Source organism: Callorhinus ursinus, unplaced genomic scaffold (genome assembly GCF_003265705.2).
Source record: "Callorhinus ursinus isolate GAN/ISIS: 27379988/994484 unplaced genomic scaffold, GSC_fseal_2.0 scaffold8, whole genome shotgun sequence".
Lineage (NCBI taxonomy): Eukaryota > Metazoa > Chordata > Mammalia > Carnivora > Otariidae > Callorhinus > Callorhinus ursinus.
The window spans coordinates 51,869,220-51,895,746 of NW_027397070.1; the positions used below are offsets into that span (position 1 = coordinate 51,869,220).

The following is a 26,527-nucleotide window of genomic DNA, read 5'->3' on the forward strand; positions in this document are numbered from 1 at the left end:
ACACACACACACACACACAGTTATTTCTCTCATTGGGAATATAAACACCACCATTCTGAGATGGGAAAGGCAACAGAAAAATAAGAGAAGGAGGCCTATTGCTGAAAGGCCATTATGTCAATGGAACATTAAGGTGTGTTTCTGTGCATATGTGTACACACACGAGTCCATGTATGTGTGTTGGTCCAACTGAAAGAGAGAAGACTGATACAGTAGGTTTTCTCAGTGGTAACTTAGAATCAGCTAAGAACAGATCTAGAAAATTACCCAACCTCTTTCATATTTTCCTCCATGCTGACTGTAGCTACATCATTTCAAGGTCCCCATAAAACCCCCCAAGAATTGCTTTCCCCACTCTTCACACTCTACCCATACCCCACACCTGAGAATAATAAAACCACAATGTAGAAGAAGATCAACACCTTAAGAAACATGGAACATTTTAAGAGCAGCAATATTGTCCAATCAGCCAAGTATATTATCAAAAGGCCAGTTCCCACCTTAAAACATGAGTCATTAGGGCATAGAGTCTTCATGCACTTAATCCTCTGAAAATTGGCCTCAATCATAATTTGGAAAATATATAAAATCCTACCCTCCCAAAGTCAGTAAGCCAGAAAACAGAAATTTTTTGAGCTCCTATTATTTGTCAGGCATTGTTCTACTAGGCAGGTGCAAAGCACATTACAATTAAAAAATAAAAAGAAGTTAATTTCAAACACTGATAAAGGCAATGAGGAAAATATATGAAAATGTAAGAGCAAGTTGGAATTACTGAAGACAGCTTCTCTGTGGAAGGGACACTGAAGTCAAGAATGATGAGAAGGGAAAAAGACTCTAGAGGAGGAGCACTCCAAAAACAGGGACCGAGTACAAACAGACCAAGGCAAGAAAGAGCCTGGTAGACTGGAAAGTAGTAAAAAAAAAAAAAAAAAAGAGGAGCCAAGGAGACTACGTCACTAGAGAATGTTAAGCCAAGGGATTCCTCGATTACTTTACCTAACAGCCATTTACTTGCTGTATTACCTCGGGCAAATTACTTCTCTGTACCTGAGTTTTCCCATCTACACAATGGGGACAGTAACAGCACCTACCAATTAAGTTGTGGTAAAGATAAAACAATTTAACGTTTCAGTACTCAGAATAGTGCTTGGCACTGTAAATTGTAAAATGAGTTAACCACTATTTCATTAGCATTAATATTACTTATATTATCAATAATTTAAAAATAATCACTCTGGCTGATAGATGAAACAAAAAACTGTGTGAGTAGAAGAGTGCAGACAGGTAAACCAGCTAGGAGGTCACTACAGTAATGTCCAGGCAAGAGTTGATCCTGAGCCAAGATTACAGCATGGGACAGATTTGGAGTATAGTCTACAAGTAAAGCCGTTAAGACCATTTAATGAATCGAATATGCAAAGTGCAGGAAAAAAATAGAAGACTCCTAAGTTATTAACAGCTTGGGATATAACTCATACACCATATAATTAATCTATTTCATGTGTATAATTTAATGGCTTTAGGTATATTCACAGAGTTATATGACCATCACCAATACTAGAACATTTTTATTACCCCCAGAGAAAACCCTGGGCCCCTTAGTTGTCACCTCCCCGTCTACCCTTCCTGTTCAGCTCTAGGCAACACTAAGCTACTTTTTCTGACTCTATACATTTGCCTACTGGGGACATCTGATATAAATGGAATCATATGTGGCTCTCTGAGCTTTCTTTCACTTAGCATAATGTTTTCAAGGTTCATTCATGTTTTAAAATTTATCAGTACTGCATTTCTTCATATTGGTAAATAATATTCCATTGTATAGCTATCTCACCCTTTATTTATCCAATCACCCGTAGAGAGACATTTGGATTGTTTCACTTTTTGGTTATTATGAACATTTGGCTGCTATGAATATTTGTGTACAAGTTTTTGTGTGAATATGTTTTCATTTCTCTTGGGTATATATACCTAGGAGCAATACTGCTGGGTATCATGGTTTAATTTTCAAGTAATTGTCAGACTATTTTCCAAAGTTGCTGCACTATTTTACATTCTTACCAGCAGTAGATAAGGGTTCCAATATCTCCACATCCTCTCCCAACAGTTATCTGTCCTTTAGATTATAGCTGTCCTGGTGGGTGTGAAATGGTATCACATTGTGGTTTTGATTTGCATTTCCCTGATGGCTAATGATGTTGAGCATCTTTTCATGTGCTCATTAACCATTTTTATATCTTCTTTGGAGAATTGTCTATTAAGACCTTTGCCCATTTTTTAATTGCGTTATTAGTCATTTCATTATTGAGTTGTAGGAGCAAAGCAAAATACTTCAAGCAAAGGTTAATTGAGAAAGAAATAATGGTCAAATCTAGTAATGTCATGTTAGTTCACAAAATTTGTAAGCTTACAGGCAAAGACTCTGCCGTAACTCACTTTGAAGGATACTTGTCCCTTACAGAGTGACTAGCAGAATCAGATGTAAATTATTTTATTTTTTTAAAGATTTTATTTATTTATTTGACAGAGAGAGACACAGCGAGAGAGAGAACACAAGCAGGGGGAGTGGGAGAGGGAGAAGCAGGCTTCCCGCAGAGCAGGGAGCCCGATGCAGGGTTCAATCCCAGGACCCTGAGATCATGACCTGAGCCAAAGGCAGACGCTCAATGTCGAAGCCACCCAGGTGCCCAGATGTAAATTATTTTAAAGAATAAATGAAAATACTGGAAACAGAGCCCTTGAAACAAGAAGGAAGTGCCATTATCTTCAGTTCAGGTAGAAGATTCTAACATTTAGAATGCATTTCCCACAGATATGAACAACTACATTTCACTCCATGGAGCAATTTAAATCAGCTGGGCAGTGGCTGCCTAAAGCAGTGTTTCAGGAGGGATACTTAAGCCATGGCTAACTAAGTTTACTAAGGTCTGTCAGGAGGACCAGAAAATGAGAATGGTGGCAGTGTGTTGTAGGGCACCATCCCTAAGGAAGTTTATATATCTTGAAAATATAAAAGCAATGCAAGAAGTTTTTTAAGGCATAAAGGTTAATTTTTATTTACAATAATTTTTATAGTATACTTTTAATATTTGAAAATGACCAAATAAAATGTAAGGATTGAGCTTCTACCAAAATATCACTTAGTACCATTGTCAGAACCAAAACATTGAGTCAAACGGATCATAGATCCAAAGTAGTATGTCATTTTTTTTTTTTTTAAGATTTTATTTATTTGACACAGAGAGAGAGAGAAAGCAAGAACAGAGGTAGGTGGAACACAGAGGGAGAAGCAGGCTCCCCACTGAGCAGGAAGCCTGATGTGGGCTCCATCCCAGGATCCTGGAATCACGACCTGACCGGCTGAGCCACCCAGGCACCCCTAGAATGTCATTTCATATGCATCCTTCTCAAAGCCTGAATCACCTAATCCTCATTTTCACATGACTTAATCAAACCCAAATGGTAAGCCTGTTATTTTCCCGTATAGTTGAACATGTGACTCAGACTAGAAAGATATCCACAAGTCTTATACAATTCAGTAGCAATGATTTTACTGACATAAAAGACTGTACAAATTATTGGCAATTCATTAATTTTAGTATAGGGATGATTTCACATTAGTAGTTATAGTCAACAAAGTCTCACAGTCCTTCCTTCTAAATTCTAGTTAAAAAAAATGCTGATTTAAGAAAAAATTAAACTAGGTTCAATGGATCCAAAATTTATATGGCATAAAAATACAATAATTTTAGCAACAAAATGGTATAGGCTATAAGTTATAATCATTGTGTAAGTATGTGTGATATGATATATATGTCATATCATATCGCACAGATATTTTACCTCTCAGTTTTCAGAAATGGAAGGAATAATAGTAAGAATAGAATTCTGGACAAAAAATACAAAGTAGCAGACAAAGTGGAACCACCATTTCCAAACTAAATAAAATTAGTTCAACATGACCTTGTAGCGATATTGGGAAGTATTATTTAACATAAGAAAACAAAATGGATCATGACAGTCCTTGCTATGTGTGGTTAGGGGTAGGACTGCGAACATTAATTTAAGACTCTTTAAGACTCTTTGTAAGGGAGGGAGAGACAAGTTTAACTAGTTTAAGTCAAAAAGGAAAGAATGAAATGCAGCATCTGATCAAGAAGGGCACAGGCATAAATGAGGGCAAACGGGGACAAGGGCTTGACATCAGCAAGCCTATCATTTGCCCTACATCTCTAGTTCTTTTCTGAGTGTTGGCTTGTCTGCTATTACAGTTTTTTTTTTCTCCTTGCATGAAATACGATCTCTGATAGAGGTTTATAACCTAATAATACCATGTCCCAAGTATAAAAAGAGGTTTGCTCTCCTATTTTGAGTTTGAAATTTTCAATCAAGGAAGGATTCAAAATGGCCTAGACTGTATCACATCTCTTGCAAAAGTCCCTGTGGTGAGGGACCAGTGAGCCACCAGGGCAGATCAGCCTGGTTTTATCACCATCCATGTGTGTCGGGAAATACAGTCCATTAGAATAAAGAGGCTAGGAAGTCAACCAATTAGTATTTATTACAATTTGGCAACATTAGTAGATGAAACAGAGAAGTGAGAAAATGAACTCAGGATGGACACTTCAGGACGCAATTATGGCACACCAGGTACCAAAAGGCAAATATTTATTCCCAGCAAATATTAACTGTGCACCCACCACAGGAAGGGCAACAGATTTGGTCACTGGCCTTATGGAGTTTATACTCAACACATATATACATACATATATATATATATATGGACAGATGACATATAAATACATGAACATAGCCAAATAAAATTACAGCTTTACATGCTCTTTTTAAAGTAAATGAACAGGCTGCAATGACAGAAATAAAGGAAAGGACCTACTCAGAATGGGTGGTGGAGTGAGGTCCACCTGAAGAGAGAACACTTAAGTGAGCTAAGACCACATGCAGCAGGAGAGCAAAGCCGTATGTGCAGGGGAAGGGGGAAAGCAGCAGTAGGACACGGGAGGGGAAACAACATGTGTGAAAACTGTGAGGCCAAAATGGGCTGGCCAGTAAGAGGAACAAAAATAAGGCAGGATAAAATGTGTCTAGAACTTCATGCTCAAGTTGAGACGGGAAAAGGATGAAGCCGGAGCACAGGGAGGAGCCAAATCAGGAGGGAGGTTGCGAATCATGGTCAAGAACTTGGATTGTTCCCCCCACCCCCTGCCTCCCCAGGTCACTAAAGGGTTGAGGTACGGTATGATATAATTTATGTTACAAAGTAATTACTCTAGGCTGCTGAGTGGTGGATGATAGTTTAATGGGAATAAGAAGAAATGGAGTCATTTCCTACACTTCCAGTCCAGCCACATTTTACAAAGGAATCTCTTATACATTATCCATGGATCCAAAAGCTTGTCACTTAACCTCTCATAGCTTTAATTTTCTCATCAAGAAATCAGTAATAAAAATACCTACCTTAAATAAAAGATTATCTGAGAAGTTATGTAAGATGTCCAACACAGAGCTTGGCATGTGGTAGGTACTCAGAAAACATTAGGTCCCTTTTCATTTCCTTCCCGTGTAGCTAATAAAAACCTTGGCAAATTCATTAGCAGGTGCTTAATTTTGAAAAACAAAACGCTAGAGCCAAACAACTTGGTCTAGACAGTCGAAACAGTGCCTGAGCAATTTAGACTCCATAGTCTGAATGGAAAAAACCTTGACCAGAGCAAAATATTTACTAAGCTCTGCAGTCTAAACCAAAGACAACATGACCCAGGTGCTGCAAAGAATAAACTCTGTTTTTAATAAATATCCAAATTATTTACTGCAAACTATACAATGTAGAAAAATGTAGGTAAAGAAGGCAAATAAATCCTAAAGTGTCCTTCCTTCGAATTTGTCAAAGTGCCCTTTACTACTCAGGTGCAAAAATAACTGCTATTCTCTACCATCTGCTTTTAAATAGTAGAGAAAATTGAAAAATTCAAAGAATCTAGCTTATTCAAATCATTTCTACATATCTTTAATTTCCCTTCTGATAGTTTGGTATTGTGGCTATACTATTTATCATAAGATGCCTTAAATCATTTTTTAGATTTAGTAAATATTAGTAGATATTTGTTTCATAAATAGAATATTAGAGTATATAAGTTTCTATTTATAATAAAGTCACTGTCTTCTGCTTCCTAAAGAGTCCTCAACAACCCTGGCAATCCTACTACAGATGAATGTCTCATTGCAGGATTGATGAAATGAAATAATAGACAATACAGAGGGTCTTCTAGGGCTGTGCTGTCTAATACACTAGCCATGAGCCACACATATGCTATTGAGCATATGAAATGCAGATGGCTGGACCTGAGATGAGCAATATGGGTAAAATAGCTGCCAAACTTCAAAAGTTCCATATGAAAAAAGCTCAGTGATTTTTCATATTGATTACATACTGAAATGATATTTAAAATATGATAGGTTATATAAAACACATTATTAAAATTAACTTCACATTTTCTTTTTACCTTTCTCAATGTGATTATAAGATAATTTTAAATTACATATGTAGCTCACATTTGTGTTTCATTTCTTTTGGACAGCACTGCTCTATAATGAAGTACATTTTTCAACTAACAGCTCTGTATAAATCTGTTACGTAAGTCAAGATATAAACAAATAGATGGATAATTAAACAGAGAAATAAAGCTCTTGATATGGTATCTCTGGTTAATTTCACAACATGGCTTAATAACTGAGGGAAATGCTAAGTTTAAGTAATTAGGTAAATATTAAAGTTCATATTACAGCTTATCTAATAAACATGTATTAAATGAAATGCTTATGGATTACACACTGTGATAGGTCATGGAACACCAATATATTTAAGACAAGGTCTATGTTCTTATGTGGTTCATAGGTTTATGGAAGGATATAAATAAGAAAATAAGTAAATGCAATAAAATGTTTTGGGTGTTGTGAGAAAAGAATCTAAGAGTTCTCTAAAAGAATTTGGGGAGGGGGAGAGCATTTTTCTTCTTTCAGAGAATAGATAGTGCTACTGCTATTTAGGGTTTGGAGACCAGGATAATCAGATGCCTTTCAATGTGTGAGAGCATCCTGGACCACAAAGAACTGTCCAGTTCAAAATATTCCGAGTGCCCCTACTGAGAAATATTCAGTGTCATGACACGCTGTAGACACGATCACAAGTGCAAAACAAAACACAGACATGGCAATTATGTTCTGAGGCTGGTTCCTGAACACTCAGAGACTCCATTCTAAGAGTGCAGTCAACATAAGATTACACAAAACCTCCTCTGTTCTTTGGTATGTAAATATAAATACACATACACACATAAACATAACATATACACTTACAGATATGGTGTGTGTCTAAAATAACATATTTTGCCATTCTCAGTCTAAGAAAAAAATAAGTTACTTGAAGCATTTAATAGCTATAAAACAAAATTTCCATATATGAGCAAATAACTTCTTTTAAAAAATTTTTACCATTTACAAATACTTTTGTTACTGAAACAGGAACACCAACCTTGCCATTCTTATCAGACTCCCTACTGGAAAATAAGTAGAGAGAGAGGGAGGGAGGGAGGGGGAGAGGGAGGGGGGGAGGGGGAGGGAGAGGGAGAGAGGGAGAGAGAGAGAGAGAGAGAGAGAGAGAGAGAGAGAGAGAGAGAGAGAAACCTCTCATTTGTCAATGGAACAATCACTATTCCTTTTAACCATTAGAAAGGATACTGCCAATCCAGAATGATAATGTAAGCAAAAGATAGTAACTACTCAATACAAAATGCCAGAATCTTTAAAGGAAAAATAAGTCAAACTACCATAATTAGAAATTAAAACATTCATTGTCTGAAAATAACTTATAAATATATATGAAATCTATAAAAAATGTCATAGCTCAATGTCAAGCATGCTCATCTCTCCCACCCAAATCAAAGAAAGATCCTTTGAAGAACTTACATTCTAGAATCTTATTCAGGCTTGAAGCAACAGGAATGTTTTAATCCAGGCTTAAATCTAGGGTAGCAAAGCTATTTGCCTCAAAAGTAAGGGTGTAGTACCCTTTTCAAAATGCCTTACTACATAATTATCTCTATAAGAAGCACAAAACTTTGAACCATAAATTATGGAGGGAAATCTAGCATAATGGTGGAATAGTGTCCAAAAACTGATACCCTTATTTCATTAAAATATTCAGGGCTAATTGTGATTTTAGCACTTGTTTTTATCCTTGCTTTGTTCATTGGCCAAACTTAAACACTTCTCATCTCCTTCAATGAAAAGTGGTGCTATTATGTGTCTGGAAGCATGAGCACGGTTCCTCAAAGCCTAATTTTAAGGTCTTAATTGGCTGAGGCAGTAGGAGACCATACAAAGCCCACTTCAGAGAGAAGGGCAAGATTGCCAGGTCACTTGAGAACAGATGAAGAGCTAACTAGAAGCTATTGCTGAAATCTTACAGTGTTCTGGGAAGTTTTACCAAATAGTATCTTACACAGAATGGAACACAATCATCCATCATAACACAGAACCCAGAAAGGTTGAAGATGGCTTATAGGAGCAAAGCCTAAAACAGAAAGAGTTATCTTCATTTAATAATTGAGGACCCTAACAAGGCAAGAAAGTTTTATAGAAACAGTACTGTGACTGGTTCTGTGGTGTGTTGTGGATATCAAATAATTGGCTTTATCTTCTCATAACCTCTAAGTCTCAGGAACCATATGATTATAATTCAAGAGGGTACTACTTAGTAACACTTTTGCTTATTTGGTACTACTGGACCTGTAGTCAACTTCTACCTTTGCAAAGATGACCAGTCATTCATCCATCCACCCAACATTTGTTGTGTGTTATGTAATAAAAGACATGACATCCAATAAAATTATCTTGGCCCTCAAGCAGTTCATCATTTAAAAAATAATACTTAACAATTCATCAACGTACATATATTATAAAAACACCCAATTTGGAATAATTTTAAGTAAATTAATTCAATTATCATCAACTCTAACCACTGATAAGTTCTCAAAACCTAGAGAAGACAAATTTTTATTTGTGAAATTCAAGATTATGAAAAAAGAAAAGTTAAAAGACTGGAATTACCCTATAAAAGTCTTTAAAATTATTTTATTTTCACATTAACAATAAAGATGCAAAATAAAAAGATATCAATATACACTTTCAGGTTTGAGAACAGTGAGAACTTACTACTGATTTTTTTTTTTTTTTAAAGATTTTGATTTATTTCTTTGACAGAGAGAGTAGGAGAGCACAAGCAGAGGAGAGAGGCAGAGGGAGACTGAGAAACAGGCTCTCTGCGGAGCAGGAAGCCCAATGCGAGACTCGATCCCCGGACCCTGGGATCATGACCTGAGCTGAGGGCAGCCGCTCAACTGAGCCACCCAGGAGCCCCTTACTACTGATTTATATATGTCATCAGACACTCCTGAAATTTCAATAAAATGCTTGTAAGTTTCTTTCAATCCTTTCTGTTAGAAAAAGATCTAATGAGAGGCTTAATTCTTTTTTTGGTCCCCATGCAATTAATACATTCTGATTATTTACTCTAGACTACATACCCTAGTTGTTTGCTGCACTGTTCATTCACCCATTACTTCACTCAACAAATATTTACTATATGTGGCTATGAAGAACAAGAAAAACCAAGCTGCCTATTATTAAGTTCTACCTCCAACTGTCTCTCCTGGATACCAAAGGTGTTTTGTTTCTTTGTTCTTTTTTTTTTCCCCCCTATCAACCACTGGAATTCAATTCTTAAGTTCAGGTATGCTATATCTCAGTCTTATTTTCCCAAGGCCTTTTACTGCAGAAAATTTGTTCCTTTACTTCTATTACCTATTCCAGAACACAAGTTCCCTCTTACTCAAATTATCCCCAAGAGGAATGACCCACAACTGACAAAAACTGAATATACAAGGAGGAAAATTTCTATAAATCCAAGAATTATAACATGCTGGAATTAAAAAAAAAATTCTTATTTATTTGAGAGAGAGAGAGCGTGCATGCACGAAGAAGGGGGAGGGGAGGGGAGGGGCCCAGGGAAAGGGAGAAGCAGGCTCCCAGCTGAGCAGGGAGCCCAACACAGGGCTCAATCCCAGTACCCTGGGATTATGACCTGAGCCAAAGGCAGACGTTTAATCGACTGAGCCACCTAGGCACCCCAATATGCTGGAATTTTGTATAAGAGAAAGTTCATATTGATCAGAAGACATTGTAATTCATAATCAAAATCAAAATCTAAGAGGAAAACCTCCTTTTGGAAAAAATATGCATCATTAAAAAAAATGGAAATCTTAAATGGTATTAATTCCAATTAATTAACTTACATGGAATAATCAGACATTGGTATTTTTCAGCTACATTTACAGATCTTCAAAAATTACAAATGAGGGAGATGAGATCTAAAAAACTATTATCCCCCCAAAATAACTCTCCCCCAATAAATCATTTACTTACTTACTTACTCTGTTCCTTCACCAGGAATAAGAAAAGGGAAGAAGTAGTATTAGGTACTATGCATAAAAATAAAAACCCTGTAAGATCCTTTTTGCAGGTAATTGGCACATGTCTCCCCTTTTCCTTCCCAATCTCCAAATCCTACAAAGCATAGGTGCTTCTTTCCTTACTTGTCACAAAGAAGTCAACAGACCTCTCCTTCTCTACTACCATAACAGCTATGATATGTCTGATTTAGCCAAGCAATGGGTACTAATAACATCTGACTAGCAGAGAAAATTCCTAGTAACAGAATCACAAAGACAAACTTCTCTTTATGAATGTTACAGTAATCTACAGCTTATATTTCCTCAGGGCATTTATAGCATTTCACAGTCAGAGAAGACAGAGTCATCCCTTCAGTGGCTGTTTCCTTGGAAGCAACAAACCTACATGAAAAAAAAAAAACAACTTTAGAACCAACCAGAGTCACTCCATCAACAACTTCTCCCTTCTATAGAACATACACCCACAACTATATAATCCTTTTCATAGCTTTCTATATAAATGTTTGTGTACTTATCTGAATTAGAATTTTAAATTCTGTGAAAGTAAAGAGTATGTCTCTGTCACATATGGAACACAATGGAACACCACATACTCCAAAGACACTAAAAGGCAGTCACTGAAAATGAGGCATTTTTGGCCTTTCTTATGGCCTGCCTGAGCAAGACAAATACTTTCATTAGCATGAATTGAACTGAAGGAGAAAAATATAAACTATACAGCCAAATGTGCATTATACAGCAATGGATCTCATTTAATACTTCTACCCAGGTAATAATAAGAATAAATGGATATTTCAAAGAGAAAGCATTAAAAAAAAAAAAGTAAGCATAGTGACTAAATCCCAATTTCTTACAAAATGGACTTTGGAATTGAGATGCTGAAAAGTTGAGTAAAAGATTTGAGAACCAGAAATGTAAAAGGAGGGAGGCCTTTCAAGGTGTTCTGGGAGGTAAACTAATCTGAAGAAAGACTACAAGAAAAAAAAAAACTGCAAATGAAAAATAAACTAGAAATTTAGATGGAGGTTCTAGGAGCTAGAACTATGGAAAACTAGTAAGATGCTTCATCACCTGGACGTGATTATGGAGGCATGGAGACTGAAGGACCACTACAATACCATCATGACAGAGTGCAGATTGGTTTACATGGCGCTGTACAGCTGAGGCCCAACAACATTTAAGTCTTGTCTAATACTGACCTTACAGCAAGACTTACACAAAAATGTTATAATGTGATGTGGGGGGTGCAGGATGATAAAGAACTTAAATAGTAGGGTATATCACTTGAACATGGAATAAAGATCAATTTACAGTAAAGTAAAAAAAAAAAATCAATCAATAAAAAAGCTTTGCGTGCTGAAGCCTCGGGAGGAAATACAGATGTCCATGTCAGCTCCTTGCAGATGTCTGAGCCCAGCAACACAAAGGCAGAGAGAACAAATCCTAAAGTAACCCTCTGCCAGAAAGCACATTTCAAATGTTTCTTCCACAGATTCAAAAAAAAAAAAAAAAAGAGTACAGGTCTACATGTCTATTGGAACTTTGTAAAAAGCATTAGAACTGAAATCAAACCCAAAGGGCAGGAAGACATTTCAAATCCTTCTTAACTCTTATTTTTAAGGTATTTAAATCAAATCTTTTTTATTCTCTCTTAATAGTTGATTAGATTTTTTCTCTTCCTGGATTAAAAGAAGGGCAAAAAAAAGTGATAATTCTTAGATTGAAATAGAAAATTAGAATATAGATGCAGAAATGAACACTGTAGAACAGTATATAAATACAGTAGGCCAGAGTTTTTACTTTGATTTCTAAATAATGTAACCAAATATTAACTAGTTATATTTTCCCTCTTTTAACAGTTTATTTTTTTCAAAACAACTTTTACATGAAGAATGTTTGGAAATCGAGCATTTCATTGAAATTGCATTTCCCTCTTTTCCCTTCATGAACCCCATTCTAATTAACATATTTAATATATTATTATAAGAATTTATGTGTTTAGAGAGTACCTGCAAAGTTGTATTACACATAGCAGCCATTTTCTCTTCCCTGTACTGTCCTAAAAAACTTTCTAACCTCACCATGAACAAAGATACAAATACTAAAGAAAACCCATCGGAGACTTCACTGATATGGAGGAACAAGAGACCGTGTTACTTAGATACATACCTCCGCAGAGTGTTCATATTAAATAACCAGAGCCACAAAGTGCCTGGAAAGCAAGAGCAGTCCCTTATTTAAATGAGAGTTCACAATTTCGGTTAAAGAGGAGTAAGAAAATTAACTCCTATATTTGTTCATAATCATTAGCACTTCATTGCAACTAAGTCATACTACACAGATGTCTTTCCCTCTGAAGATCTTTGAAGACAGGACTCCTTCCTGTCCTATAAATATCTATGTCCAACTGCCATAGATATTTTAGTTCTAGGAACCTCCTAGTTTCAACGTATTCTTACATCTTAGCTAAATCCTTCCAGCTGCAGTTTACATCTCTTTTCTCCAGATGAAAGTGCTTCTTTGTTAAGCTATGTTGAGTCATTCTCCATTCAGAACAGAAGAAGGTAGAGAACTGTGAAACCTGAGGGTAATTGCTAAAACACTGCCAGACGCAGCTGAGGTTCTTGTGGCAGATAAGGCTGTGTTAAAAGCGGGGGGGAGGGGGGACGGAGGGGGCGGAGTAAGAAACCATAGATCACAAATTGGAAATCCACCTGTCCTGACTCCAGTGAACTCTGAAAGCTTTGAAGGGAGCCAAATTTCTCATGACCATAAAAGCAGAAGTCAGAGGAGTTCTTGGAAACACTTGTTCCATGGAGCTCAAGCTCCATAGAGATGAAAACTCATTGGCTGCTCTGAAAACTATCGTGCCCTTTAATCACTCTGAATTTTAAAACCACAACAGAAAGATGTGGTCTTGGGTAACTGATTAGGAAATAGATATCACATTCATGGTAGCAGCACACATAAGAAAAGGTTTGATATTAGTTTCTTGGTTATGGGAGAGAAAGGTCCTATACCATAATATTAGAATTAGTTTCATTAATTAACAACTAAACTAGTAGCCAAAAAGAGTGGAGGTTTTGACAGGGCAATTTTATTTCTAACATTCTTAACAAAAACCTGATGTCTTTACAACTTTAGAGAAAAAAGCCCAACAGAGTGGGGAAGGATGGGTTCTTTCCAATTTGCAAGGCCTACTGAGCTTGACTGAGTAGCACTGGTTCATTCTGGTAGGTGATATGACAATAGAAACACATAACGGAGTTTCACAAAGATCTCTACCATCTATAATTCACTGTCCCACCTTGTGAGAAGAAAACCTACCCTTCCTTGCATCCCAGACTCAGCTGCCTGACTGTAAAATGGGATTCATAATTGCCCAAGGTTGTTTTAAGGGTTAAATGAGAAAATACATATAAAACCTGAATACAGCAAGCCCTCAAGAAATCGCTTCCTTCATTCCCCCTAAAGGACATCTCAAAGATGCTGAGAGTGAATAGTTGAACATAAAGATTTAACATCACCTGCAGGAAAGGAACTGTGAAGAGGAATCTTTTCAAAGTGTGACATCATTAAGAAGTGAATTTTAAATACTAGAGTATAAGTTCAATAGTCTCAATAGGAAATCAAATCTGGAATCTCTCACTGCTGATGTGATGAATTGTCATCAAATCTAGAAAGGAGAATATGTATGTCAAAGTCTTTCCAAATACTATTAGGGAGATAGGAGGAGGATTCTCTTACTGCCAATTATCCTAGTTTCAAAAGATTTAGTGAAGACAGCTAAGCTAATAAAGGACATCATCAGCATAGTTTGGGGGTAATTCTGAGTTGTTGTCTAATACCTCATGTTTATTCCTGTGTCCTGAAGCAGAAGAATAAATCAATATTGATGTTTGTTTCCTTTTTGATTGGTAAAACAGACCTAAGTATCTAGAGTATATATTGTTGGGAGTACGATTTCTGATGATGATACCATAATAAATGGGATAAAGAGGTAGGAGGCTAGATCTGTGCTATCCATTTATCTGTCCACCCATTCATCCATCCACCCACCGGCACTCCTACCTAAACATCCAATAATTATGTTTATTTCCTGTTTAAATATTAAAAACTGGTACAAGATGCAATGGAAAGACAAGGGTCTATAAATGAGATTAAAACTTAATATGAAAAAATACACATGTAGATACCCAGAATAAAAAGCTATATATGTAAAATGTCATGTAACTGTATCCAAAAGTTTTAATAGTAATGGGGTGGTAAAAGGAAAAATGTCTGCTAGCAAGGGTTAATAACAAGGGTAGAGTTTTCATAAAAGAGGGGAAAATGGTAAGACTCCTATAGGAGTTTGAACTTTTATTTGTTCAGCAGTGAGAAAGCCACCGAAGGTTTCTGAGCTGAGGATCTCATGCTCAAAGCTGTGTTTAATGAAGATTCATTAGGCAGAACTGATTAGAACAGCAGTTGTATGTGCACGCACATGTGTGTGTGTTCTCCAATGAAACACTACTGAATGGAGGTCAATTCTGGGGTGTGTTGCAAGTAATTTATTATAAAAATACAAAACCAAAGTTTGAGAATGATTTACTTTTTTGTATTACTCTGAGCACATTCAAGGTTATTTATAAAAGATGTCATCCTTACCAAATCTATTTATTAAATAGAGAAATGGATGAAGGATGGCTTGGGCCCAGGGAATGGTGTGAACTTGAACACATCCACTGGAGTGTGTCTGCCTGGGAAAGTCATCTGTCTTGGGAGCTGGCAGTCTCATAGGTAAAGACCAGTGAAACAGACTAAAGGTTAAGAAGATCTTGCAAATAAGAAGCTTCTGCAATCCTTGAAGATGAAGTAATACAGAGCGAAGTAAGATAGAGGTCATCTAAGTGGAGGGAGGAGTAGATTCACAAAACACAACCAAGGAAAACTGTGTAAAGTCACTAGTTGCAGAGGACAAGTAAATGGGAGAAAGTAATCTTTCTTCCAAATCATAAGTGTCAGAATAGGTTTTAAATGCTCTCAGGAAATCTTTCACATTAATAAAATAAGAAAATTTTCCTTGGAGTTTCAAATTTCATAGCCATAAGGCAATACAGGCTTTATATACAATATGTTGGCAGCCTCTATTTAAAAATATTTCCATTTTAAATATCATGACATGCATATGTTTATTCTCTGCAACCATATCTGGTATCTAAAGCATTTTGGATTCCAACTAACTCCACAATAAAGAATAATCAAACTTCAAATACTTAGTCAAGAATTCAAGGAGAAATTAAAGTTTTATCTACCCAAAGGACACCAGTCATCTGAACACTGAGTCCACTGTAGGCACAGAGGTAATTTCATTAAGTCTACTATCTGTAAAGCATTAGGTCAGTTAAAGTCTTTGTGCTTACATTCAATCTCCTTATGTCAGTATTGGCTCCAGCCAAGTTCCTTCCCGCTTCAGCCCTTCACAAACACTGTTCCCTCTGCTGGGACAACACCGCCAACCGTCTGGACCGGACTGCTGCCTACTCAGACCCAGGATCCCCATATGCGTCACGTTCTAAGGAAATCCTGTCCTCACCCCCTACTCCGTAAAGTCAGATCCTCCATATGATATTATAGCACAGCCTATATTCTTCTGAGGCCAACTTCTCCACTAGGCACTGCAAGCACAGTGTCTCTGGCCAATGAAATGTATTCATTTTATTATAAAGCTAGAAGAAAAAATGAATATAATAATTAATATATAATAATAAGTCCAGCCTGGATTATATTCATCTTCATATCACCATAACCCAAATTTTCATTATTTCATGGAGGAAGGGGCCTGAAGGTTAGGTGCCTGGGGACTGCAAAAGTCATAACGTGTCCCTAGTCATTTTGAAGAATTGCTACAAAGAAATAAACCCCCAATCATTATCTTTTAAAATCTGAATAATACCTACTTGGGGATTAACAAAATAATAAATTGTTTATAGCGCTTAGTAGCTGACACACAGCAATGCACGTTAGCTCTTATTACTATCTAAACAATAACCGGAGCATTGTTACATTGCTTATAGAAAGATGAATATAATATATTCCCCTTGAATTCAGTTTCCAGAATAAGTTTGTTTCTCATAGGAGTTTCCGTGCCCCCTTTACCTAGGATGATAAGAACCATGTGACCCAACAAGTATCCCTCTTAGATGTCAGAAAACTCGGAAGTAAATGAAGTGATAAACTACAATAACTCACTTCAGGTGCCAGGGACATTGTTTCTCTGCTCTGTATTTTTGTCTTGAGATTTTATTTTTTAATTTTCTTCTATGTATATGTTAATACTATACTTTAAGCCAAAGTGGAAGAACAATAAAATGTAAAGGTGGGGAGGGCTATAATAATGAACAAAGGCCTCCCAGCAGCCAAAGCCAATAAGTATCTATATTTCATGTTCATTCACAACCCAATGCAATTTCTTTGAATTTTCTTGCTATATTTAAGTGAAGAGGACCAAATATGTATAGACAGGTATAAGGAAATTATATTCATTTTGAAAATACCACATTTCACACATTTTAAGAACGGCCTCATTTCAGTGCATTTCAAAGTTAATTTTAGTAGACTGAAAGTAATATATGTATATTCCTAACTTTCTGACAAACATCCAAAGATGGACACATGTACCCAAAGAGGTTTAAGCAGGCTTGAGAATTACTTGATAGGCCATGAATAAAGTGTCAGAGAAACTATCACAAATCTCTAATTTCACGATTTTATTGGTGTATTAGTTTACCATGTATCCTGTTAACCAATTACCATAAATTTAGTGCCTTAAAACAATGCAAATTCATTATGTAGATTAGAAGTCTGATATGGGTCGCACTGTGCTAAAATCATGTCAGCAGAGGTGCATTGCTTTGTAGAGGTTCCAAGGAAGAATCCTTCTCCTTGCCTTTTCCAGCTTCTTAGAGGCCACCCATACTCCTTGGCTTATGACCCTCCTCCTTCATCTTTAAGGCCATCAACCGTAAATTGAGTCTTTCTAACACTGAATCACTCTGACTTCCTTTTCTGCTTCCTCTTTCACTTTCAAGAACTCTTATGATTACACTGGGCCTAAACACATAATCCAGGATGATCTCCCTTTCTCAAAACCCTTAATTTAACCACAACCACAAAATCTCTTTTGCTATGGAATGTAAGATATTAACGGGTTCTGGGAACTAGGATGTGGATATCTTTGAGAAGGTGGGTTTTTATTATTCTGCCTGCCACAATTGATAACTATTATGTATGCAACAAAATAGAAAAGATATAACACTTAAAAGATATAATGCTTAAAAGAACTCAAACACAGTAAGGATAAGCTTTGAATTCAATAAAGCTATTTACTGACTTAAGAACTCATTCAAATCTATTTTAGCACATGTACCTCTATCTTACTCTTTTCCCTGAGTATGCTCATGATTCAAACTCAAGTAGACCAGCTTTGTTGTACTATTAAACAGCAGAAAATAATGTAGATAATCTATCAGAGGATGAAACACGAAAATCTAAGAATTCATTCATATCATATATTTAACATTTGTGGATTTTCCAAAATATAGTCCAGAATACACACACACATATCCAATAATTTAGAAGGGGAAAAATGTAAATTTTAAATATCTGAAACTCTCCATCCAGTCAATACTTAACTATTACCAACTAAGCATATTACTGGAGATACTGAAAATGTTTGTCTCTAAAATTAAGTTTAGCCAATAAGAGCATAAGCTTTAGGCTCATTACATAAAGGGGCAGGTGGGCAGAGATATTTATAGCTAACTAAAGAATAATTAGCCAAACTTTCTGTTGCCAATTTACCAACAATGTGAATGTTGATTTCATATTCAATTGAAGTTGATACCTGCACAGATTTGTGTATCAGGAGCTCCAGGCATATCATTAATGTATTTAATTCTGGTCCTAGAAACATTCAACAAACAATTTCAATCCCTGTTGACTTACCTGGATTTCAAATCATAAAATAAAACATAAAACAAATACAATTATTTTAAAAAAGAAATAAAATTATCATAATGAAACATATATAAGCAAAAACACAGATGGAGATTAAAACAAAATTCTAGTTTGAGTCAAATAGTGGACATAATTTTTTTAAAAAAAACTATTTCTCAATTGGTTTTTGAAAATAATTATGAAGAAAACCCAAAAATAAGAGATGTATAATTTCATATCAAACAAAAATGACAATTTAATGAGTTTAAATAATTTCCTCAATTATCAATCAAAAATAGTATTTCATTATCTCTAATAATCAACATCACTGAACTTCTGAACTGGTAACAATGTAAAATAAAGTCCTAAACAGATTTTTTAAAATTAACCAAAATCCAAATAAATATATTATACTTAGAGGTCATCCCCTAAATTAATTTAATTACACTTCAGTATGAAATAGAAAAAAAAACTGGTTCTCCTTGTTGTTAGACAACAATAACTAGTATTTATATAAATGCTATGATTGTCAAATACTCTTTCATATAGTCAAAAAAAAAATGCCTTGATGTGGGACTAAGTAATAGATGAATGTGTGAGTGGTGGGAAAATTAAACCAATAAATAAAAAAATGTCATACACAAAATATAAACCATGCAACTCCATATCTAGTGAAGGAAAGATGCCTTAGTCTGCAAGTCCCTCCCTTATTTCTGTCCCACAAATGAATTCTAAGAAATTATCCTGTTCACCCATCTACCAACTGCAGAACTGGTACAGCGATTCAGACAAAGAGCAAGGAAAAACAGAGAAATCAGCTGAAAGGACTTTCTCAGAACTCTAGGAATAGTGAAACCAAAGGAAAAGCTTTTTAAAAGTTGAGACACCAAGGGTAGAGTCAAACCAGGTAAATGAGAACCTATGAAAATGCAGTGTTTTTAGAGTCAGTGCCTTGAACAGCAGAGCAATTTTAGAAAACTGAAAAAAAACTGAGTCATATCTCTGTTACATAGTAAAAATGCTCATCCTCAAAGATATTCTATAAAGTTAGAATAATGAGGGTATAGTATACAAGCTTCATCACTAAGCTGGCTCTATGCCTTGGATATCCTTCACATAACAAGTGTTAACCTTTGGAAGCAGCTTGCAAAAAATATAGTCATGAAAAACACGCTACAATCTGGCTTAAAATGCACAAGACTTCTACTAAAACAGGTCTCTCAGACTTACATGGCAAATCCAGTAGCTACCTCTCATTCCTTCTGTCCTTTTCTCTAAGCAGGTATTGAGCATAGACAAGGCAAAGATCAATTAAAGCCAATCACAGATGTTGAGGAACAGTCAAAATAAAGAAATCACTACATAAATTATTGTGATAAGTGAAACTGCCAAAAATAGTAGTGTATTCAAAGAGCTAAAAAGGTAAGGAGGAAAAGCAAAACTCTTTTCCTTATTCTTTCCAAGATTCATTTTTCCACTATTACTTTTGACCCCATCCATTCTCATACCTTCTGGGATCCTGCAATACCAATTAACCCTTCTTTTACCTGTTCAACCTCTCCCATTCTTGAATCCTTCTACTCAACATTTATAACCATGCTTAAGCTTGTTTATCATCAATAGCAAACAGGAAATTATAATCTAAAAGCTATAGTCACTTTACTATCAAGGACTGAAACTATTTTAGAAATACGCATAGTTTTAATACTATTTACTTTTTTGGTATTCAGGTATTTTTAAATTTTTTTCAGATGTTATACTAGAGAGCTAACTCAAATCATAGTACAAAATGGGGCTAGAATTACTACTAACAATGTTATAGCACCCCTAAATGAATCAGGAGGCTCTTAGAAAATATTGTCATGAAATGAAAAAAAAAACATAAATGGTTTAAATATTTCTACTGTAAAATGTAATACATAACTGAAATATTAGGAAAGACAAATATTGTGACCTAATCCCAGAGTATCATAAACAAAATATAAACCACTCTGATTAAATTACTTATTTCTGCCAAACATTTGCTGATTTGCCTTTTGGTTATGCAGAGCTTATTCTGGTTACAGAGAGTACATTGTTTTTTGCTTTTCTGGGTTTTTTTTTTTTTTAATCTACTTTTTCTCTACTGCCTACTTCTTGGCTAAGGCATAGTTCCTACCCAAAAAAAAAAAAAAAAAAATGATCTGAGCAATTACTCTTCTGCTGCAAAAAATATTACCTTCTGAAGTGGCTGAAGAACTACTTCCCTTCTTCCACATTCTTTTAGTATTTTCCCTTTTATTCAGAAAAGGTAACTCCCTAACAAAGAGGCCTTGACAATGGCCTATTTCATCCTTGCATGTACATTCCCAATAAGTGATATATGACAGGAAGAGATAAATTAGGGAAGCCTGAATCTAGAGTGCATGCTGCTGAGAATTAACTATCTTTCTAGGCATTTGTACCTATCATATTATCAGGGTAGTAGGGCTTGGGGAAGAGCCCACCTAATCCAACAAAGACAAATGAATATAACAACTACTCAAAACTAGAAACTGGATAAGACAATCAAATTTCACCTTTAAGGGAAAAGAATTTCAGAGGCCATGTCAATTTCTAATTACGCCAAGAAGAAAAATTATGTACACTAAATAGTCATAGTCACAACCACAGAATGCCTGGAAAGTAAGACAGGTCCCTTGTTTAACTAAAACTTTGTAATTTCAGTTTAAGGAAAACTATGTTAAGAAAATTACCTGCTATATTTGTTCATCATCATTAGCATTTCATATGTATATGCATTTCACATTAGCATAGCAAGAATGAGTTTAAATCATCCTATACAAATGCCCCCCCTTCTGAAGCTCTTTGAAAAAGGGAATCCTTTCAATTTCCACATAAAATGTTAGTTTTTAGTAAACCTCATAGTTTCAAAGTATTTTTACAGAGAAATAAGGGCACATACAGGAGCAGTGGCTTATCAGAATATTAAGAAGGTAGACAGCTGTTGGTTTATTAAGAAATTATTAAAAATAACTACCTACACAAGTGAAAATATACCTAACGACTCCCAGCTGCAGTTTACATCTCTTTATTCTGGTCTTTGTTACCATTCATAACAATGATGAATTCCTAAGTCAATAATTACTGAACTTCTAAGAGGGCCATGACATTAACTTCTCATTAAAGTTCCTCTCCTTTTTGAACACTCCAAGCCAAACCTACATGCCTAGAATAGCCCAGGAAGCATAGACAATTCAGATAAACAAATCTGGCAGCACTCACTGATAAACTCCTTGTACATGGGTTTCAGTTAATATGGCACATGTTAGTTAATATGACATTAAATCAAACTAAATATATTAGTGCAGAGAATGGCAACTGCAATGAATAGAAAGTTTCTCTGTCATATTTCCCTTATAAATAGGTTAACCTTGTTTTAACAGGTAAGTTTCTAAGATTAGGAAAGGAATTAAATATAAATTTCTACAACAATTCATTTTGATGTTTCAGAAATATATAAATTTAACCATCAGTCTTGCTGCCTGTCACCTCTCCTATATATACACCATGGTAAGCAAATGCTAAAGTACCCAAGAAGAGATCACTATGCAGATAAATCCTGCACAGAATCTTTCTTCCTCTTCTCTCTTATAGAAATCCTGCTACATTCTTCAAGATCTAAATCAAAGGACATGCCCTACAAATAACCTCCCCATATGGGCCTCTACTCAAGTAATCAATACTCCCAATTTCACCATAACATGTTGCTTGTATTTCTAGTAACATATTTATTTCACTCTACCTAATAAATATGTTTATATGTCTCCAACTGTAACAGCCTTTGCTTAGTCTTCATTATTCATATTAAGTCCGCACTATTTCTGAATCACAGACACACCTAATACATCTTACATACATAAGGTAAGAGACTACCATATCATTTCTTTGTTAACAAAAACTTTTTTTCCTTTATGACATTAAGGAATAGGTAAAAAATAGGATTCCTCTTTCCCTGCCATCAAATCAGCCCCTACTTCTCAACTTCCTTATTTCTCCCAGTGGCAAAACCACTGAGACCTTAGATTCTCCTATATGTGTTCTATCACCTACACTGCCCCATCTTGCCCTAATTCCTCCATAATACCTTTTGCATTTGTTGCCACTACCCATACCTGTCTTCTTTTGCTTTTATTGAGACTATTACAATAGGCTCAGAGTAGACATATTTACACAATCAATACTAACTAAAATAGATCTAATAACAGCCTCAAAATATATAAAGCCCCAAAAAAAAATGACAAACATGTACACAATCAAAGTAAATAGCTGGATATTGTAACCATGCTCTATCAGTTATTGATAGAAAAAGACAAAATCAGTAGGGATACAGAAATCACCAAGGACAGAAAACATTTTGAAAGAATTTGACATAACTGATATTTATAAAATATTTCATAATAAATGCATAACATAACTTGCTTTTAAGTACACATGGAAAATTCACTAGGACAGATCACATTTGGGGCTATAAAACAAGTCCTGGTAAATTTCAAAGGATAGAAAATATGGAAAGTATATTCTACGACCACAAGGGTATTAAGTTAGAAATCAGTAATAAAATATGCAGAAAACTCTCCACATAATTGGAAGCTAAGTAGTATTCTTCTAAAATACCCACAGGTCAAAGAAGAAATCACATGGGAAATATTTTCTCATTCAAACTAAATGATAATGAAAACATGACATTGAAACATTTGTGGAATACATTTCAAGTATTGCTAAGATAGAAATTTAGAACTTTAATGACAATATTAAGAAAGTTATTAAAATAAGGCTTCTGACCTAAGAATCCAGAGAAAAAAGCAAATGATACACAAAGTAAGTAAAATAAGGGTAATTAAAAATAAAAGTAGAGATCAACATTAAAAAGACAAATAGAAATTAAATTCAAATGTTGTTTCTTTGAAAATATTAATAAAATTAAAACCCTCAAGACTTATAAAGGATAAAAGAAAATTACTAATATTAGGAATATAATAGGAAGCATCAGTACAGATCTTACAGAAATTAAAAGAATTTAAAAAGGGATATTATGAGAAATTTTAAGCCAACAAATTTGACAATTTAGATGAAATGAGCAAATATGTTGAAAGGCACAATTAATAAAACTGACTCAAGAAGAAGGAGAAATTCTGAATAGCCATACAGCTATTAAAGAATTTGAGTTTGAAATTTAAAGCCTTACCCAAATGAAAACTATAGGCCAAGGATGCTTCATTAATGAATTCTATCATGCACTTAAAAGAAATAAAACACACTTTATATAAATGTTTCCAAAAGTAAAAGGGAAACACAACTTATTTTAAGAGGTCACTGTTATATTAACATTCAAATCAGATAAAGACATTACAAGAAGCTAAAGAACAATATTCCTCATGAAAACAGATGCAAAATACCTTAACTATTAATAAATCAAATCCAGCCATACGTAAATGGGAAGATACATTTTGACAAAGTAGAGTTGATCCCAGGAATATAAGGTTAGTTTAATATGTACTGGAGGTCCAATCCAGTTAAGACAAAAAAAGGAAAAAAAGAAAGAAAGAAAGAAAAAAAAAAAAGAAAAAAGAAAACACCCACCAGGAGAAGCAAAAACTGTCTTTATTTGTAGGTGAAATGATTATGTATAAAGAAAACGCTAAGTGCTAAGAAATCAAAAACAATGATAACAAAAACAAACAGCTACTACAACTAATAAATGAGCTTAACACAGTTAAAGAATATAAGGTTAATACACACAAAAAAATCAATTATACTTCTATATACTAGAAAAGAACGTTGGAAATTCATGTTTTTAAAATATTTAACATAACACCATAAATCAGAAAAAAATTAGGAATAAATCTGAAAAAAAAGTTCAAGACCTGTCTGCTGAAAAGTATAAAATATCCATGACAAAAGTTAAAAACCTAAATAAATGCACAGATATACCATGTTCATGGATTGGAATATTTAATATCAAGATATCCATTCTTAAATGTGTACATTTAACAGTCTTATTAAAACACTAGTAGATTCTTTAAAGATTATTTATTTCTTTGAGAGAGAGAGAGAGACAGCGAGAGAGGGAATACAAGCAGGGGAAGTGGGAGAGGAAGAAGCAGGCTTCCCACTGAGCAGGGAGCCCCAAAGCAGGGCTGGATCCCAGGACCCTGGGATCATGACCTAAGCTGAAGGCAGACGCTTAAAGACTGAGCGACCCAGGCGCCCCAAAACACTAGTAGAGTCTTTAAAAAAACAAAACTGACAAGCTGATTCTAAGATGCATAAAGGAATTCAAGGCTCTGTGGATACAAAATAAGCAATAAATTTTTATTAAATTTGCATAGTAGAAATAAAAGAATCACCTTGAGAAATTATAACCTTTAAAACTTACCTTCTGAGGTTTTATGAAAAGGCTGGGCATTTAAACATAATTATTTCAGTGCACAAATATTCGGTTCTTTCCTTTTGGATTTGTCCCCCTAAGGGTTATAGGTATTTATAATATACTACTGCATTAATTCTTATACAAAAAAATAATTTACTGGGTGATAATATTTATTAAAAGAAAAACCAGGTTGCAATCTAGTGTTTGTAAATAGTCTATAACATGTACAGAGATCATACAATGTTTTATCTATAAAGTTCATAATTAGATTCTATTGTACTGTCCTTAAAATATATAAATATATTTCTATCTATCTATCTATCTATCGGCATCCTCTGACTTTTCCTACTAGCACATTTTTCAATTGTACTATAGCAGCAGTTTGCAATGGATGGTTTGGGGATCATCCAAGACCTCTTATTAATAATATGAAGCTATTACTTGCCTCTTTCACACTCAAGTTCTCATAAACACAGTTCAGTTTTTCCAGAGCTTAGGCATGGAATATAACAACAGAATACAGAAGCAAACACAAAAATGCAGCTGTCTTCTTTTAAGACAACAATGAAAGAGATTTACAAAAGTGCAAAACAATGCCATCATCAATATTTTTGTATTGGAACTAGTGAAAGGTCATTAATTTTTATGTTAATAACATAATATGTTTGTAATTATTATTTTAAAGGAATGAACATTTTTAAATGCTCAGATTTAATTTTTAATACGGTAGATATTAATGCATATAACATACATTGATTAAAGCTCTTTGAGTTCTCAAAAATGTTACAAATGTAAAGTGGTCCTGACACCAAAAAAAAAAAAAAAAGACAAAACTGAGAATCACGCATATAGCAAAAATAATTTTTAATTGGTACCTGTAGAAGGAATAATCCTGATAACTGAAATGAAAAACCAAAAAAAATTTTTAGGGGGCTATCATATGTTAATATTTTGGTTTTTTTAGTGGGACACTATATTAAGCCTCTTTCTGGTTCTTAATAAAGTTCACCAATAAAGAAAAGACCTAAGGCCAACACAACATAAGAAACACAGGATTTCCATACATAATGCTGTTTTTCTTCTTCCCATCATGATGTATCCCTAGTAGAACCAAAAAGAAAAGCAGTTTTCCAAAGTTCTTGTCTAACTTTTAAAGTACTGCCTACATATTTAACATATTAATCCCTGCCCCCTGCTCTCCCATACTCCTTACTCTACTGTTTGCACAATTGTGCTTATAATCTTCTAATATATTAAACAATTTACCTATGCATTATATTTATTATCTGTCACTCCACTCTATACAATTAAGCTAAATAAGATTTTTTTTTTGCTTTATTCATGATGTAGCCTCAGCACTTTTAATAGTGCCCAAGACAAAATAGGCACAGAGTATTTATTGAATAAATTAATGAATATTCTCCTGAAGTAAAATATAAACTTCAGCATTTTATCAGGGAAGCACAAACGTCTGAACACATTAATACCTGCAAATGGCAACAGACATAGGGCTATCTACCCAGGAGAGATGCACAAGCTGAAGGAAAAACTCTTAGGGCGAACAGTTTTCTCTTCTGGACCCAGA

The 26,527-nt window shown here is 34.8% G+C and overlaps 1 protein-coding gene across 8 annotated transcripts in view; it reads right to left on the reverse strand.

The window, feature by feature from the left end:
* Window positions 1-26,527, reverse strand: part of CEP128 (centrosomal protein 128) — a 390,388-nt gene that overhangs the window by 189,654 nt on the left and 174,207 nt on the right. The window contains exon 21 of one of the 8 annotated variants that reach the window (XM_073895675.1): window positions 16,160-16,261. The exons of the other annotated variants lie outside the window; for them this stretch is intronic. Within the exon in view, the coding sequence (XP_073751776.1) occupies window positions 16,254-16,261 (8 nt within the window). The 3' untranslated portion in view covers window positions 16,160-16,253. Of the gene's footprint in view, window positions 1-16,159; window positions 16,262-26,527 lie in introns of those variants that run through there. 8 annotated transcript variants of the gene reach the window in all.